The 19,718-nt window shown below is 38.7% G+C and overlaps 1 protein-coding gene across 2 annotated transcripts in view; it reads left to right on the top strand.

Annotated features, from left to right (window-relative positions):
* Positions 1 to 2,226: 2,226 nt before the first annotated feature.
* The window catches only part of ankrd6b (ankyrin repeat domain 6b), a 35,224-nt gene continuing 17,732 nt past the window's right edge, over positions 2,227 to 19,718 (top strand). Inside the window, exons 1-2 of one of the 2 annotated variants that reach the window (XM_026918401.3) lie at positions 2,227 to 2,351; positions 19,065 to 19,300. In XM_026918401.3, coding sequence (XP_026774202.3) covers positions 19,175 to 19,300 — 126 coding nt within the window. In that variant the 5' untranslated portion in view covers positions 2,227 to 2,351; positions 19,065 to 19,174. Of the gene's footprint in view, positions 2,352 to 10,937; positions 11,518 to 19,064; positions 19,301 to 19,718 lie in introns of those variants that run through there. The other variant, XM_026918402.3, reaches the window with a different exon arrangement.

Below are 19,718 nucleotides of genomic sequence, written 5' to 3'. Positions count from 1 at the left end.
GCTACTACACCAGCATCAGCTACCTAATAACTGTACACCATGAAAACTACTGTATTTTTACTGATATTTGAATTACATTCAGAATATATAGTGAAATATGATCGTGCAGACGCACTATGGGTGCTGTGTTTCCTAATCCAGGTGTGTAGTGTGTATTTTTTATGCTCACATTCATTTTATATGTGGTTTTCAGACCCTTCACATATTATGTCTTGCATATGTGATTTTTCCAATGATTCATTTACTTCCACGTGATGTTTTTTACGCATATGTGTAGGACGGTGCAGCGTTTAACTTTGCTGCCTCACAGCTCCAGGGTTGGATCCTAAGCTTCTGTTACTGTCTGTGCATGTTCTCTCTGCATCTATGTGGGTTTCCTTTGGTAGATGGATTGGCTATGCTAAACTGCCCCAAGGAGCATGTGTGTGTGTGTGTGTGTGTGTGTGTGTGTGCTTATTGCCTTGCGATGAGTCCTGGTGTCCCATCCAGGGTGAATTCTCCCAGTGTTCCTGGGATAGGGGATAGTTTAAAGTCTTTCAATATGGTTCTGAGGTGTAGATAGGCTGGAAAATTTTGCTGAAACTTGGCAAACACACCTGCAGCATCGAAACAAAGGAATGTCTAAAACCACTCTGAACGAGCTGCTTGTCTGTATGCTGGATGACTGTATGGTGTTAGCTCTCATCTGCCTATTAATGGGTTCCTCTAAAAAAAAAAAAAATCACTAGATAGTAGCCTATTGCAAAAGTCAGCGTGATAGACGCTCAACTTCATTTTGACCAAGGCTGTTATCTTACCCACGTGCCACTGCTGACATGTACATCATTTGGATGATGCTTTTATCCAAAGCAACTTACTTCTGAGACAGGATATAACTGAGCGCTTGCAGGCTCAACAGTGGCAGCAGTTTGATGGTCAAAGCCTTAAAGCCTTCTGATCAAAGCCTATACCACTGATCATATTACTCACATAGTCAATGGGATGAACATATGATCATGCGTGAAATGTATGTGATTTTTTTTTTCATGTCTAAGGTAGTTAAAGGAAAACTCCAACCTGAAACACCTAGTGGGCAGTGGTGCCTCAATGGTGGCTCAATGGTTAAGGCTCTGGGTTACTGATCAGAAGGTCAGGGGTTGGCACTGTTGGTCCCTTGAGCAAGGCCCTTAACTCTCTCGGCTCCAGGGGCACTGTATCATGGCTGACCCCAGCTTCCTAACAAGCTGGGATATGCGAAGAAGAGAATTTTACTATGCTATAAGGTATATGTGACAAATAAAGGTTTCTTCTTCTTCACCCTGGTGCTAAGTTCAAATTTCATAATCTCAAGCATTAAGGGATGACTATCAAGTTCACTTTTAGCTCCTTAAAAACAAAAGCGCAAGAGCTTCATTTTTCACTCATTTTCCAGCGATGTCCAACATCATATTAGTGAGGAATCTAAAGTAGAAGTAGTTTAGACAACAAATGTTGGACTCAAAGATGCAGAATGCAGTACAGCTCTAAGATATGATATATATGATATGCTGAGAGAGAGAGAGAGATAGAGGGAGAGAGAGAGAAAGAGAAAGAGAGAGTGTTGGTTCAGCTGGTTATCATCTACGAGATGATAAGAGCGATGCTTTGGTAGCTGAGTGTACAGATAAGGAGGTGAGAGAGCTGGACAGAATAAAAGACTAAAGCGCCGCTGCATCGACTCAGTCACAACTTGCAATTCACAACCTCCAACCAGAAAAAAAAAAAAATCATCACAGTTAGCTGGCTCGCTTGTAACAAAAGACGAACCTGGAGGCGTCCATGTTTATTGAATTCACAGAGGTCAAAAAAGACGTCATTCCAACCTGCAACGAGGTCATTCGAACGCAGCATTGATCTCACTGGCACCACGATCAGCAGGTTGTCGAATGGCATTGTGGGTAATGTAGGAAACACTTAGCCAAAGTGGAAATCTGTGGAGATCTGTGAAAGAGGTTTAAACCTTAAAAAAAGTCAACACAGAATTTTTTATTTACAAAATGCATCTTGGAGGATAGAAAAGCTCATGTGTTAATGGTCAATGCTCAGGGTGGATCTTTCCTTTAAACCTTTAAAATGCTCAGCTCTGGGATTAGATTAGTATATTTTCTCTTTGGATGTTTGGATCAAATTATCTTGCAGATGAATAGCATGGAGGTGGCCTGTTTTATGCATATTGGACACTTGATGGCGCAGTGGCTTCTCTTCACCCTTCCCACTTCACAACATTAGGAAGCAGGAGAAATCCTCAGAGTCGGCGCGAGCTGCTTGAAGATCCAAGCTCTGGACATTATTTACTTGGATACAAACACACCATTTTCAATTTCTCTTCTAAGGTAGGATGCATTTTTACTTGTACCAGCTTTCCAGTCAGGAGTAAAGTCTCATTTATGTCATTTTCCAAAGACTTTTAGTCCAAGTTGCGTATTGCGCATTTAGTTATCTGTGCAGGCGCGCGTGCAAGGCAGGGATTTGCTTTTCTTTTACATTTTTTGGTGTGCAGCTTTGTTGTCATGGCAACGCGTATATGGGTCTATCAAAGTTTACAGCTGGAAACACTGATAACTGATGATTTTGTATTATTCTGACATATTATGCAAGGGATAAAGAAGCAACAGATAGATCACGCGCCACATTTGGGACATGAACATGAGCGCACGTGATCCAGTAACAGGTCAATGCCTATAGCTATTAATCAACATTTGTTTTTATTGTTTTAGTTCTTAAATGTGTTGATAGAAAATAGAAAATTAGCTTGACACACAAAAGGAGCTGTGACAGCTTGAGTTGCAAATGGTGTGTGTGTGTGTGTGTGTGTGTGTGTGGTCTACTGTAAACGTTAGGCAAGTTATCTATTTCACAACAAGTGTTGGCAACTATTTTCAGGGGAAAGTAGCTAATGCATGCTCAAGAAGCCACTAGAAGTCGCCAGATGACGTCACTGAACACTGTGCATATTCATATTTCGTCATGATCATGATCATCTTGCAGAAGAAGCTATATCCGTCTGTGTATTGCACGATTACAAACCACGCCCTTTACAAAGCACGCCCACTGTTACAAGTTCCACCCACAGCAAATACGTTAAATGTTTGTCGGGATTACAAACCACCCCCCTTTCAAGGTGCGCACACTATTACAATCTCCACCCACAATGAATATGTTAAACACTGGATTTAATTCAATTCAATTTTATTTGTATAGTGCTTTTAACAATAGACATTGTCAGAAAGCAGCTTTAAAGAAATACATAAATTCAGGATATACATTTTAAATTTATCCCTAATGAGCGAGCCAGAGGTGACGGTGGCAAGGAAAAACTCCCTGAGACCTCAAAAGGGAACTCAAATCATCTGGCTGACACGGGATAGTGCGATTATAAATAATTTCTCTTTCTATAACTGTGTACTATGTGGTCAAAAAGTGCAATTGTGTAACCAGAAAATTCATCATAGCTTTTACATGAACAAAGCACGCCCACTATTGCAAGTTACGCCCACAACAAATACGGTTAAGTTTAGGGTTAGGGTTAGGGAAATTGATTAGGGAAATTTTCACGCTTGTCTTCTAGTGTGTGTGGAAATGTTGTTTAGTGTGATTTGCTAGTAGGCGTTCCTTGTAATGGGCGTGGTTTGCAATGGGCGTGGTTTGTAGTCTTGCAGGACGCAGACAGACCCTTCTTGAAGAAGGCATGCTGTTATAGGAAAATCATCTCCAGCGTTGTGGTGTGATGCGACCCGATGCCAAGAGGAAGAAACAATTGTTACTATAGAATAAGTAATGAATATTAATGTGATACTAATTAATATAAACTTGTGAATTGTCTTGCAGCTGGAAGGACTGCTGTTGTTTGAGGAACAACACACAACAGATGTGATGTCATACAAAAATACTGCAACACCAATGTGTGGAATACTTAACAGTCAGGAGCATAATAGAGACCAGTTTAACATTATAAATGTTAATCTGAGCCTTAACTTGAGCTTTTGCACTTGTAAGGAGACCTTCAGTGGGAAATTACTTACATGACATTGTATAACGCTGGTCTTTAATTCAGAAGAAAGGATGTGATGGATGAGACGAGTGTTAACCCACTTCACAAAGTGTTTAGTGGAAGTGTTTAGTGTGTGATGGCTTTTAGGTGGCTTTTATGTGTGGGATGATTGGGGTTTTCCTGTTCAAGAAGGCTTTTGACCACAGTCAAAACAATGCAAATAGCACCTGGTGTGTGTGTGTGTGTGTGTGTGTGTGTGTGTGTGTGAGTGTATGTGTGAAAGGAAACACAACAAGCTCAAGTGTTTCGGTTTGTATTAGATGTGAGGTAGCTGGTTCATGTTACGGATCTCTGTAGGGTAAAGAGCAACTGAGATTTCTATAAGGACACACACACACACACATACACACACATGAAAAAAAAAGCTAAATCTGATCAGCCTGTATCAAAAGAAATCATGTTAACGCTTGAGCAGTTACTTGTTCATAAGGGTTAACTAATAAAATGCTATCACTGAGTCAGTCAAGTAGCGTACGAAATATATACTGAAAAAAATTAAACCTTGTATTAAAGTATTAAAATTGTGACAAGTTACAGCTAATTTGAATTTGCAATTTTTGGAAATTGGAATTTGGAAACAACATCTTGTCTATCACTTAGCATGCAGGTTCTGCAGCAGTTATTTAGGCTACATCCACATTAATCCATATAGATCAGAAAACTGCATTTTTGTTTTAAAAACGCTTTTCATCTACACTGGCGATTTCAAACGTTTTCCAAAAATTGCTCTTCAACACTGAAACATCTGAAAACGCTCACTTCCCTATACTGCACATGCGCAAAAACATAAGATGCTTTGGCCTGCGTCATTTCCGTCAGGCATATATTTACTTTCCGTCGCTTTGAATTGATGCACCAATGATACATTTTCAAATTTATCCAGATTAACGTGTCGAGGAAAAGCAGCAAGGTTTTTAAATGGACAGACGAAGAGGTGGAGTTGTTGCTGCGGATGACCCAAGACTATAAAGTTTGAGATGAATGGGTCACTGATTGGGATTGTGTCACATGACTACAAATACATCATTGTTTTTGAATATCTCCGTTTTCGCAGTTCACAAAAACAGCGATTTCAAATTTGTCCACTTGGGAGAACGTTTTAAAAAGCTCCGTTTTCGCTGGACGAAAAACACCATCTCAGCGTGGACGGAACACCAACCGTACAGACCAAGATACGTTTTCAAATTTATCTAGATTAACGTTATCGCCATATTCGTTTGTTTGTTTCTTTATTGAAGTATTAAAGTATTTACAGATGTGTCTGTTTTAATAATGTTTTAATGATAACACTGCTCTAGCTATTCAAATAGCACTTTTTTAATGTAACCTGCGCACCTAAAAAAAAAAAAGTAACGTAATTCAGCTATGTGTTACAGCATGTTTATAAGTCATCAATGAATTAATTATAGTATTTTTGGTTGGAACGTTATGAAGTATTATTATGGCTTATAATATACTTATGAAGCATTGCTACCACATTACAAAGAAATAAGCACTGCTATAAAGAGCAATAAATACAGGCTTTATACTCATAATGGGTGCTAGTATTGTTTTTCTTTCGCTTCTTCTCTCCTTCTATCTGGTCTTTAATCCATGGGCCTCCAGGCTGTTTATCACTTCGCTGTAATATTCCTCTTTTCCACCCTCTCTCACGTCAGAGCTTCCTTCCTGCCACTAACCCGGTCAGTCCACCTTTTTTTATTATTATTATTTTCTCTCCATTGAAATCTGGAATGCCAAGTACACCAGGAAGGCAGATGAGACAGATATCTTTTTTCACACGCAGGTGAAGCTGTAAGCAGGAACGACCCCAAGAATCCGTCACAAACCTTTGCTAAGTTCAGATGACAAACCTGGTTGCTACAGAAGTAAAAATGAGTGCGATGTGGTACACAAGTGATTTTCACCTGCTGTAGGAAAAGCTGGGCAGAGCAGAGACCTCACTGTTCCTTCATGGTTCTGTGTGTGTGTGTGTGTGTGTGTGTGTGTGTGTGTGTACCCACGTCACCAAGTCTGCCAGTTCCAGAGAACAGGCAAACAGTGGATGTAACTCCAGGCTTTAATGTGGGATCAAGTGACATCTCCTGACGGGAAGGGCAGAGGACTGGTGTGTGTGTGTGTGTGTGTGTGTGTGTGTGCGTGTGTGTGCGTGTGTGTGCAGAGATACAAAGACCCGGGCCGCAGAGTCAAATACCAGAAGATGAGTTTACAGTATAAGTTTTTGTAAATGAGCAGCACTTCAGAAGCAAAAATGTTAATGTTTTATAATATATAATAATATAATTTAATAAGTTGAGCTAACCTTAAATCATGTGCATACATGGATAGAATCTTCGCTTTTAACCATATCAACAGGCAAACTTGAGCTCAACTGACAGGAAATTTAAATTATATACATAAATATTAATAATAAATGTTAATTCAATTCAACTCAATTCAATTTTATTTGTATAGCGCTTTTAACAATGGACATTGTCACAAAGCAGCTTTACAGAAATAAATGGATTCACACACAAAAAAAAAAAAAAGATATATTGTAAATATGTGAATTTATCCCTGTGAATTTATCCCTAATGAGCAAGCCAGAGGCGACGGTGGCAAGGAAAAACTCCCTGCGGCATTTGATCTAACTTGAAAGTGGGAATTCTGAACTCGGACTTACATAATTCTGAACTCTGACTTACATAATTCTGAACTCGGACTTACGTAATTTGGCACATTCGGGCTACAAAGCAGGAAAAACATAGACGCTGTCAGGATTTCTGAGAGGAATTTTAAACTATATTCATAAACGTTAATAATGCCACATTTGACTTAACTTGGAAATGGGAATTCGGACTCGGATCATTTTCGAGTTTGGCGCATTCAAGCTACAAAGTAGGAAAAAAATTTACGCCTCCATGAAAGTGTGTGCTTTGTTTGCAGTGAGCTAGCTAGCTAACATTAGCGATCGTGAGTTCATAATGTATTTACTTTCTCAAAACATATGAACTATGGCCAGTGTTATAGATTTAACCATCTGTCTATGTCGACTGATGTAAAGTAAATACTACTGTAAACTGATTTAGAGTAAAAAAGTGATATTTAACATTGTTGGTATGAGTAGCCATGTTGACTTGCCATTAATTGCTGAACTCTGGGTTGAGGAGACCTTCCCAACTTTTCGTGTAGGAATACCAAGTTGAGCGGATGTTTTCTTTTTTTCATAGTGGAAGGTAGTCAAATTTGAGTTACGAGCTTTAGTTGAACGTAGCATATCGTATTCATATCGTAATCGCTGCTGATGCTAGCCAACAAGCAAACTTGAGCTAAAGTGTTTCTGAAAGGATTTTAAGCCGTATTCATAAAGGTTCATCAATTTTTACTTCTAACAATATCAACAAGTAGAAATATGGCTAAACTCAGCAATGTTTGCCCTGGATTTCTGTACTATCTGTTTTTTTTGTTGTTCTGTGTTACAGAACAAAGCAAGCCCATATCCACAAATTGTGTTTGACATCACTGATCGTACACTTACGGGAAATATGACTACCTGTGCTTACATTAGCTGCATTATCTGTACTAACCACAGTGCACCATACTACTGACTCATAGCAGGATGTAACTTAAGCCCCTCAAACACTGAATTCAGGTGTAGATCAGCTGCCCTGAAGCATGAAAGCAAACCACAGAATTACACAATGCAGTCTATAAAGATGGAGACGCAATCACATGGCTTTTGTCATCAGGTGTAACACAAATCACAACGCCGCATGAACGTTCAGAATCAAGATCTGTCAAAACCAACCAAAAGCTGAAGATCTTCTCTGACTTCACTTTTTATATCAAGCAATCACTGCTGTGCTGTGATACGATTAAGGAAACACTGTAAAAAAAAAAAAAATACTGTAAATTTTACAGTAATTTACTGGCAGAATGGGTAGTGTTGTAAAATTTACAGTAAACAACTGTAAAACATAGTTACAGTAAAGTACTGCAGTATCATACATAGTATAAAATAACATATAACCCAGTATGGTGATGCAGGATACAGCTGAGCTGAAGGGTCTTGCTCAAGGATCCAGTCAAGGCAGTTTGGTGGTGCTGGGATTTGAACACATGACCTTCTTATCCACAACTCGAAGCCTCTGAGCTACTAGAGCTAGCACAACGAGCTTGCACTGATTCATTGCAATCTTTTTGTGGTGTTAATTCAGTGCTAGATGTAGTTGAATCAGTGCAAGCTAGTTGTGGTGGTGTTGTGGTGTAGTTGTGGTGGCTCAGTGGTTAAGGCTTTGCGTCACACCTCAGAAGGTTGAGTGTTCAAATCCCAGTACTGCCAAGCTGCCATGGTTGGGCAAAACCTGTAACCTTTGACTTAGTATCCTGCATCAGCCAAAAGATTATCATTTTATACAACATTATGATAATACAGTACTTTACTGTAAATATATTTTACAGTTGTTTTCTGTAAAATTTACAGTACTTTACTGTAAATATATTTTACAGTTGTTTTCTGTAAAATTTACAGTACTTTACTGTAAATATATTTTACAGTTGTTTTCTGTAAAATTTACTTTTGGCAACCAAAATTACCAGTAAATTCCTGTAAAATTTACAGCAATTTATTACCATGAAATTTATAGTATTTTTAAATATTACCTTATTGCTCAACATTAGATTATTTTTTTTTTATTTCTTAAATTTGATCTTTTTTTTTTTTTGTCCTTACCGTGAACGCACCTCTGCCCTGACCTGACATGTTCCAGAAGTGATATGAGAAAATTACTCGAAATTATGGGTAAAAAAAAACAAAAAAAACACATAAATTCCATTTTGATTGCTGTCATCAAGGTTGTGCAACTTTCTTTCGGATATGCATCTAGGCCCATATTTGCAAGTGGTTCAAATCAGATTTGGAAGCATCAGATTTTTGTGTTTCTACACTACTAAATCAGATTAAACATGCATTTATAATATATTACAAAACATACATAATACTCTAAAATGCATGGAACAGGTCTTGCGGGAAGTGTAATTATATAATTATATCATTTTATAGTATGCTTATTTATAGTACATGTTGTGCAACATCCATGAAACAAGTTAGCTCCTGTTATCACTTACATTAAAGCTTCTAAACGTCATAGACATATGCAAAGAAATGCTGTAGAGCAGAGATGCCTTCAAAAATAATGAAATTAAATGTTTCTACATTTAAAAAAATACTATAAAGAGCAGTAAACAGTAATAAATGAAACAAAGTCAATATTTGGTGTGACAATCCTTCGCTTTTTTTAAAAAAATTTGTTCAGTTTTATACGGAAACGAGCTGGTAGTGTTACTGAGCATCTTGCAGAACCAGCCACAGTTCTTCTGGAGACTTTGACTGTCGCACTTGCTTCTTATTTTTGCATCAAAACCCAGCAGCCTTCGTTATGTTTTTTTTGTCTGAAAAGCGTTTTCTTACGTAATCTGCTGCTTTCTTTACTGCCATACAAACATTTTTCTGTAACATTTAATTTTATGCTGGAAAACTAATGTTTGGAATCTAAAATGTTTTTGTACTGATTCGATAATGTAGAAGTCATAAAATATAAATCTATAATAATGTTTGTACTAAAAAAATTAGGATGCCTAAAGGGTGATTTATCCATTACAGCTATCAAATAGCTACATCCATACTATAGCTAGTTGATATGAAGTATTATATAGTGAAGAAGCCTGGCTATGCAACTGTCACTGAAATCTTTTCTGTCCTGTTGCTGTTACTGAGATCCAGTATATTCCTGTATGAAAAAAATCCGCTACTAAACCAGCAGAAGTATGTCAGTGCTCCAGCAGTGATTCATGTGCATCTCTGAGGTTTGCTTGTAAAAACGTATCATTTTATCTACTTTCTGCCATGTACCTGGGAACTCAAGAGGTCACCCTCAGCTTGTGGCAGAAAGCCAGAATCTTTTTATTAGTCCTGAGAAGCATCATTTAAAAAAATGATATAATAATGTAGATATTCAGCAATCATATATAATAATCAAGATATAATAATAATGTAGATATTCAGCAATCATGCAATCAATCTCAATCCACCTGATTCATCCTGATAATTTACTTCTGCACTTGCGACTCACCTTCTGCAACTGTCGATGGTCCAACATGGACGAAAATTTTCACTTCCCAAAAACCAGTTTATGCCCAAGTCTCACCCTTATTTCATAATCTGATACTCTCACATGGAGACTTTACACTTGTATCCAAGTTTGCCTTTACTTTTCTACACCTGTAATGATTTATAATTCCACTCTCCCTTTTGAGTCTGTTTTTACTTAAGGCTTCTTCCCCATGTAGTCAAGAGATTCATCTAAATCTGCAGCCACATTTCTGTAAAGCTGCTTTGTGATCTTATCTATTGTTAAATGCACTGGGCCAATAAAATTGAATTGAATTGGTACAGTTTACAAAATTGAATTTGTTTTCTAATGAAAAAAATATATTCCACTCAGAGCTACGTTGTTGTTGTGTTGTTATTCTCGAATCGATAGGCCCCTTCGCAAAGTCTACAAACCCCCAAGCCCTGAACTGAATAGGGATTAAGCAGCAAATTCTGCAGCCGCCTCACCGGAGACGAAGAGGGTCGGAGCTGGAGTGGCGGAATTTTTTCAACCTTTCAGCCTACCAGAACATTTACGCACTCTCAGGAGAGCCTTGCTTAAGGGCCTAACCTCTATCTGACCCCCCTTAATGACTATACACAGACTCCCTCCACCCTGCCCTCCAGCATCGCGGCATCTTTTAGAGCAGCTGATGTACAACCAGGGAAAAGGTGTTAAAAGAAGGCCTGTGAACATCTTAGCATGGTCGTGTAATTGTGATTAACGTTCAGTTACGTTTTTAGGTTTTGTTATTGTTTTTTTTTTTTAATTTCTATAGAAGAATTATTATAAATGCACGCTGAGAGATCTGTGGTGGATGATGCGTAAAATGTCAGTATTTAATATAGGAATTTATGTTACTATGTGTTTTATTTGTGCCTGTACATGCATGTGTGTGTCTGTGTGTGTGTGTGTGTCAGTGCATCAAAAGAGAGGGCCAGAATTTATGTGTCCCTAGCAGAGAAAGAGACCCCGGGACCCCATGGTAAAGTCGGGACTAGGCGGGGGAGCTGACAGACGGCTCATTAATTCATTGGGCCGTAAGGAGCTGCCAGTCAGCCTGTAGATATGCTAATGCTGCGTGGCAGGGAACGAACGAGAGGAACCGGCTAACACTCACACCCTCCTCATTACCACATCACAACCAGAGAGGACACACACTCCGTTTCTCACATCAGATCTGATTTAGAGACATTTGGTGGATCCGTGAGCAAGCCTAAATCGGAGCTGGATTTATTGGACTACATTTTTGAAGTAGGAATACGCTTGTGAAAGATTGGGCTTCAGTCATTGGCTAAGCTCCAGCTGTTTTTTCAGGTAGGAAAGTATCATTCCTGTCTGTCTAGCCTCTGCTTAACCTAACTTGCTAGGAATGACTGAAAAGGTAGTGTCCATGAGTCTCCATTTCCCAAAAAAGCGGCACAGGTGTTAATGGTGCATGATGTTAAGCACCAGATTGTGGGAATCCCTTCTTCTGCCACAGGAGAGAAAGAGTATAAGAGAAGAAGTCAGCTGCTCAGGGTTAATTGACGCTGTAAGAGCTGGCAGTGGGCTGAAAATCCCTTGAGGATTCTTGAAGCCACAGTTTGATTGCTTATTTTGACCCTGAGAGAGACAGCGAGAGAGACAGAGACAGAGAGAGAGAGACTGAGACAACAGCTGTGAAGCAAAGAAAGAGTGTATTTTAAGTTAATTAAAAATTACCATCATTGCTTATGTATTTAGTATATGCACGCATTCCATTTATAGTCAATCTTCTATTTTTTATATTCTCACAGACAGAGCAAACATTAGCAGTAGTGCTACACTATGCATTCGTATCACATAAACTACTACATAAACTATATTAAATTTAAAAAAAAAGGATTTCCCCTCATTATATACATGCTTTAGAAAACTGCATTGTAGAACTATATAACCAAAACAATGCCATTCTGATTCAGCGACTTCTTCCCTTTTAGAATGCGTTTTTTTTTTTTATTCAGTATGAAAAGTGATACAATTTTTTTAGGTGAAAATAAAATACAGAATTTCTTTCCAGTCATTTTCCTGCATCATTTGGCCAAAAAAGGTTTCAGTAGATTTCCATTAGGCAAAAAATTTGTGAAGAATTTACTGGTTGCACATTTGCACTATTTGTCCATATAGTACACAATAATAAGAAGGGATTTATTTATAATCGCACTTCCCTTTTGAGCCTGGTACCGCTCAAGGTTTCTTCCTCATGAAGTCTCAGGGAGTTTTTCCTTGCCACCGTCGCCTCTGGCTTGCTTATTAGGGATAAATTCACATATTTACAATATATTTTTTGAATCCATTTATTTCTGTAAAGCTGCTTTGTGACAATGTCCATTGTTAAAAGTGCTACACAAACAAAAGTAGCGCTTGCATAAACGTTCACATATTTAACTACAATGAAATCTGTCCTGACAGCCTTGGTATGTATTTTTACTCTATTGTCCCAAATGATAATGAATGAGATAGCTATAGTTTTCCATGCATATACATCTGATCTTATATACATCTAAAGCCACAAGCTGCATACCACAATGTAAATGATCACATATTTTCATTTTCTTTTGAGCTCTTGGACCAGATTCAGTTGTTTCAGGCCTGTGCTTTCAAGAGGTGATGTCACACAGACGGGAATTAGATCAACGCTAATTTGTGCAATTTGTGCTTTGGTTTCCATCACGCTCAAGTTTCCATAATCGAGTAAAAATGCTGTTTATGTAGCCTTTCTCGCCATTGTGTGTGTGTGTGTGTGTGTGTGTGTCCATATGCCTATGCTCTTTATCCATCTGGATATACTATGTCCATGTCTGTGTGTTATAGTCTTTGCTCTATTCACTGGAGACCTGATTAATAGGTTTAGAGGTCAAGGAGCACCAGGTGTGTAAAGGGCATCTAATGGTTTCATGATGGGTGGGAATGGACACACGAGCAGACGGCGCATTACAGTCCCACAGCACATCATGTACATGTTACCGAGATGACTGTGCTGATTGGTGTGTCTTCTACTTGCCGGAGGGCGAGAGTTGTTTCAGAGATGCAGCACAAAATCTGTTAGAGGAGGGACGGCATGCCACTCATTTTGCTTCACAGGAGGGTTCAGAAAGGCATGTTTACTTCCCTGCATTCAGAGAACAACTCTGAAGTGTAACTTCTGACATAACGTGGTTGTTCAGGTTGTTTGCAAACTTACTAAGCCAATAATTAGTTTATCTTAAAACAAACTCTCCAGAAAAGAACAACCAACAATTAAGTAAGTGATAAAACACTTGCAGAAAAAAAAAAATTAGCGATGTGTAGTTATAGGAGCAATTTGCATAAATTTTTTTGTAATTTCTAAAAGTACACCAGCTTGTACAATTTAAGGGGCGGTCACACTACACTTTTTGTTCCCTTGACTTCCATTCATATGCATGCGAATGTTTCAAAAGTGCGAAAGTTTGGCATTTTGCTCCGTTCCACAGTTCAAGTTGGGTGACCTGCGAATTTGTATCATGTGAAGACGTGTGACCAATAGAAGATCCATACGTCACAGCGTGACCTCTTCCGAAAATCCAAGATGGAGGAAGCACTGATTATAGCGTTGTTGCAGCATCCTATATTATACAACACAGCTTTAAAAGAATATAAAATTAGCAGTAGAGTAGCAGCCTGGATTGTGGTGTCGCTGCATGCATGATGTGTGGTTAAAAAAAAAAACCAATGCCTTGGTGTGTGATGTCATATCCGGGTGCCGCCCATATTCACAGAGGTCTCTGAAGAAATTTCGCATGCTGGAATTCCAGTGTTTGTGAAGTCTAGTGCCCTTTTATTTGTTAATTTTTTTGGGTTTTTTTTATTGCAAATCAAGCTAGTTCCTGTTTACATTACCACCAACACAGCTCTCTTTGTTATCTCTGTCTTTGGCGTTAACACCAAAAAAATTGCAGTTTGTCATGTTACAGAGAAACCGCAAAGTCTTGCTATTGTTGAAATACTTAAAGTTACAGCTTTAGCTCTGATTGTTACTATTGTTGACGTTGAAGACTTTTCCAAAAAGGCGAAAATAAACATCTGCTCCCAGTGAACTTCATCGTATCAGAAATTCGTCATTTTTTTTTCCTAATCCATTTATGTAGCGCATTCGCCGTGAAGGTTCCCATGTTAACTGTAACTGTAGAAAGCTTTCAATGTTGCAATTAACAAATGCTATATTGTGCAGCCCGACTCTACAGCTGGCTCAACACACCAGCATTTCTGTGCTTTCGAGCTGTCTGGAGTTTTTGCAGTTTTAGAGAAAAGCCTGGTTGCCTAGCTGCACCCAAGAGCCTGTTTGCTATTGTATGAATCTGTGTTCAGAGGGACAAGGGAGGGACAACATCTCCTCCTTAAGTCTTATTCATTTTTCTTCTGGTCAGGAGGGGGTCTTTTCAGTGTATTAGCGCAATGCTTTCTGGTCTGATATAAATGCTTTCTCAGATGTGATAAAAGAGAGGAGTCTCTGAGCTTCTTTGAATGCTGGGGTGGTCTAGATGAGTAAACCGATGGCTCAGTTTTGTTTTAGAGATTTTATCCCTGCCCAGAAACGAACATCTCAGCTAGTCTTTGTTTTATCAGGACGTTTAGGAATCTGAGAGTGTCTTGTGCAATCTTGCTTGGCACAGACGAGAGCCCTCTTCTGGGATTTCACTCAAAACAGGTTCAAAGTCCAAAGCTGCTGAAAATGTTCAGGGAAGCTTTGACACTATACAGGGATTCAGTAGGTGATCTAGTAAGCTATTAGGAATAAATCTCAATTCAGTTTTATTTGTTTAGTGCTTTTAACAATAGATATGTTCAGTAAACAGCTTTACGGAAATCTGGATGTAAATTTAGATCCTTAATGAGCAAGTCAAGGTGGCAAGAAAGTTTAACGCTTTCTTAAAGATTGGTTCTCTAACTCTGACTCTAGTGTCTTTCCTAGTGGAATACACTCAAATAAGCTAATAAACGACCTGATAAATTAGTTAAGCTACTTGCATTTTAGAGCAGGGAAACCATGAAAACTCAAAGAATACACAGTACTATGCAAAAGTCTTAGGCATCCTATTTTTTTAGTACAAACTTTGTTATAGATTTTTATTTGATGACTTCTATATTATTGATTCAGTACAAAAACATTTTAAATTCCAAACATTAGTTTTCCAGCACAAAATTAAAAATTACAGAAAAATGTTTGTAGGTCAATAAAGAAAGCAGCAGATTACATAAGAGACACTTTTCAGATAAAAAAAAACATAATGAAGGCTGCTGGATTTCGCTGCAAAAATAAGAAGCGAGTCGACAGTCAAAGTCTCCAGAAGAACTGTGGCTGCTTCTGCAAGATTCTCAGTAACACTTCCAGCTCATTTCCTTATAAAACTGAACAAATTGTACCTAAAACTACGCATTTTTATTTTTAAAGCAAAGGGTCGTCATACCAAATATTGACTTTGTTTCATTTATTACTGTTTACTGTTTATTACTGCTCTTATAGTGTTTTTTTTAATGTAGAAACATTATTTTTGAAGGCATCTTTGCTCTACAGCATTTGTTTGCTTGTGCCTAAGACTTTTGCACAGTACTGTATTTTCAATAGCTTTCAGAAACCGTCATTTTAAAAAAAAACAAAAAAGTATGCTGCTGGGATACTTTCATGATCACAGATGACTGTAGCATCGTCTGGATTCTAACTATCCAACAATCTCCGGATGATAGAGCGAATGCTTTTCTGTTGCACCACGGCAACGTTCTATGTTGAAAGGGTTCTACTTTAAAGAGTGAGAACCATCCAGAGAACCACTGAGGACCGAGTGTAGAGTTGCATGAAACTCATTGATATGTTACTCAAAATTTCACGCCTGAACTTTTACCCAGACCTGAGATTGTGTGCCTCAAGAATTTGATATGTGTGGTCAAGTATGAAAGCCAGAAATAAATCCCAGATCCACCAGGAAAAGCCAGGCTTTTACATTTACAGCAAAAGAAGACGCCCTTATCCAGAGTGTCTTACAGAAGTGCTTTGTAGTCTTTATCAAAACCATATCCTTATGCTAGTTCACTAGATCAGGGCCTAAGAATACCATCAACCTAAAACCTTGTTGGGGGAAGTTAGTACAGCATGAAAAGAAACCACAATGCACTCCCTTACTCACTCCCACACTCACTTTCTCACAAGTTTTCATAATTTTTTTTTTTTTTCAAAATAGTTAAATAAGTGCTGATTCAAGTGCTTGATGAAGATATAGTCTTTGTTCAAAGACAGCCAGTGACTTGGATCTTATCTGCAGATCACTTCAGGTGAACTCAGGGGTAACACCATGCACCACATATGAAAGATATTCACTTTCAGGACTGGGTGTCAGATAACCTGATTGGTTCATCTTGTCACAGGGTTATTGCAATCAGTACACCTTCCTGGCGAGCGTTCACACTGAGAGCATTAGATAAGCACACGTATTGTGAAATCCTGCAAAAATCTCATGCAAGAATGCCCCAACAGGACTAAATGAACATCAGTGTCTTTCAGTTGGCAAAAAAGTGGACGTGACATATAGAAATGCAACAGCAGTTTGCAGGGAAAACAAAGTGGCCTCAATGATGCCTGTCCCAAACAAACCTAGAATCAACCGTACATAGATTTTCCAAGGGTCAGGGGTGAAACCCTAAATGGCCGTGACTTACCATTTATGGTGTTTATTGCTCAGGTCTCTTGATCTAAGCAAAGCTCCATTAAAATGGGGCCAGAATTGTGTGATTCTTTCTTCTGATTCTTTCAGAACAATGAGGTAAAAGCTTTGAATGACGATCTATTCACTAGTGATCAACAGACTAACTAAAGAGCATTGGCCTCTTCTAAATCCTGAACTTTGTCTTTGGTACTGCACGTTTCTGTGTTTCTCTTTCTTTTCACACTTCAGAGAGTTTAGCGCGGAAGAAACACCAAACTGTGAGCAAAATGCGGGACTGAGCAACATGGCCTCTGGGGTTAAACGCTATACTATGTAGGAGTATGTGAAGAATTTTCATCAGAGATAAATGTTCAGGCGTCCTTAGAGCAAGCAATAGCAGTACATTTATGCCTGGAGATTAAGGAGGTATGTGAAGCTCTAAACACTTCGGAAGCCTTATCATCATAGAGGTGATTTACTTCCATGCATGACGGAAGGGAGACAAAATCAGATATGTAGGTGAGCCTCTAAAACACAGCTCACTTGTAGCACTAGTGCCTCCTCTTGGCATGGAAATGTTCAAGAAACTACGAATTACGAGTGAAGCCATACAACATCAACAGCAGTATATTAAGGCCTAAAGTATATGCCATAATTACAGCTCTTTACATGCTGGCTCAGACTCCATAAACAGAAAATTATGGGATTAAGCACACCGGGGTTTGGGAGGTGCCTGTTATGAATTACACATGAAAGACAGTAAAGACTTCTGGCAATTTCTTTGTACGTTTATTTCTTTAAAATGCTCATAAAACACCATGTAGCTGGGTGGTATTAACAGCTATGTTATAAAATGATAATTACAGCTATTTTGCTTACAAATTATTTATCACGGTTACAAAGTAGTCTTGATCCACGTTATACCACAGCGTTATACCAATTGCTGTGGTATAAGATGAATAAAACACATTGGGACAGCAGTTGCAGGAAAATAATCAACCTTGGGGTGGTGACCGTAACTCCTCCTTGTGCTAATAGTTTGCTATGTGCTACGAGGGCAAATTCCCTAGTACGTGAAATGATGTCAGATATATTACAGGAATAATATGTACAGTCGAAGTGCTTTGCGTGTATATGTACAGTAAGTGCTAGTGACAGGTCAGTTGTAAAACAGTGAGCAAAACAGCAATATTCTCTGCACTGATAATTTTGCTGACACATTGGTAATAGTAACACCAAACTCTGAAGCTAAAAGTTCAACATATCCTTAATCTTATTTTTCTGTCTGAATCGTGATCTGATCTCCTGATGGATCAGAATACCATCTCCTAAGGTTCCTTAAATTCATCATGCCTAGTGTCTTTATTCACCCTGCTCTGACCATCTCATTAGAGAAGCTCATGGAGTGTCGAAAGCTACATGCGTTGTTACGGTAGATGTTAATACTTCGAATGTTCTTCTTGGTTCTGTGTCGTTTATCTTTAGAAATGTTGATGAGTAACTCATCAAACCGACTTGAAATCTGCTTCTAGCTACTAAACTGGTGGAGATACAGCTTGGTGTTATTGTGTTTGCTTTAGGTATTACTAGGTTAGTGAGATATGTTAGTGGTTGTTTTCTTGTTTCCTATCTGGAGCGACAGTGTTGAGAGATGAATGGAGGTGGGTGATGTGTAGAAACAGCTCCTGTCATTAGAATCCTAACAAATCTCCTTCACCTTGAACACAGAGTTATGTGGCTCCAAGCTGTTGTCTGTGGTCAGGTATATTGTGTTTCAGCAGGTTAAAATTATGTCACTGTGTTATTTTGCTCTTTAGGAATTTAGCCCCTGGCTGCTCAGCGTCAGTGTTTAAGATGCTTTAGTGTAAATGTTGTTGTGTTTAAAGGGTTAAGAACACAATGCAAAAAATTATTTCATGGCAAATGAAATTATATTGAATATAGGCGAATTTATCCATTTTTGAGACTATGGTCAAACAAATAAAAGATTATTATGAATATTATTAAGATATGTATATGTGTATATGCGTACTATAAGATACGGAGTCCACATATTGACCTCATGGCGACCACTGTATTCCGTCACATGAGCTACACTCACACTCTTCATACATTCTTCCTGTTTTCCACCTCGTTTCACACACTCTCACATTTTCACCCCATGTGTTTCCTGTCCATCCGCAGGCCCCAGTTGAGGACATGCTGCTTCCATTGCTCTAACGTCTATAGTGCCTCTCTGTTCTATCTCGACTCTTTGAAGATGAGTTAGATTGGTCGCGGCTCACCTCTGCTTCATGAGCCAGCAGGATGCGGCATCGGTGCGTGCACTCTCCGAGCGTCTCCTGGTAGCGTCGCACAAGGGCCAGGCCGACAATGTGGTGCAGCTGATCAACAAGGGTGCCAAGGTTGCCGTCACCAAGGTGAGTCGACTAGCTGGGCTCTGGTATGCTTCCACAAAGAGCTTTGCTCAGTGGGGACTTTGTTCTGAAAGATGGGTTTTATAACAGGCATTGCTCAGTGTGCACGCTGAGTGGATTTTGTAGATTCCTGGAACAGATTTTGCTATCTTCAAGAGCATGGAAAAACCTATTGGATGTTGCTATAGCTCAAGTCTGGTAACAGCCAAAAATGAATAATCAAGTTTTTGGCCAAAATTGCTTTTCTGCCTTTATTCTAGTTTTTTTTCTGCCTACTTTGACACCTCGACTTTAAGAAACCATAAATATATTTCACCAACACGCTGTAGCTAAGTGTGATTTCCTCACACAGTAAATGTCACTCTTTAAAAAAGCTGTTGGATTCCTTTTATCAGTAGCTTACCACTGGAGCATCATCTGA

The sequence above is a fragment of the Pangasianodon hypophthalmus genome, chromosome 30, assembly GCF_027358585.1.
Source record: "Pangasianodon hypophthalmus isolate fPanHyp1 chromosome 30, fPanHyp1.pri, whole genome shotgun sequence".
Taxonomy (NCBI): domain Eukaryota; kingdom Metazoa; phylum Chordata; class Actinopteri; order Siluriformes; family Pangasiidae; genus Pangasianodon; species Pangasianodon hypophthalmus.
This window is presented reverse-complemented; position numbering and strand designations above follow the sequence as displayed.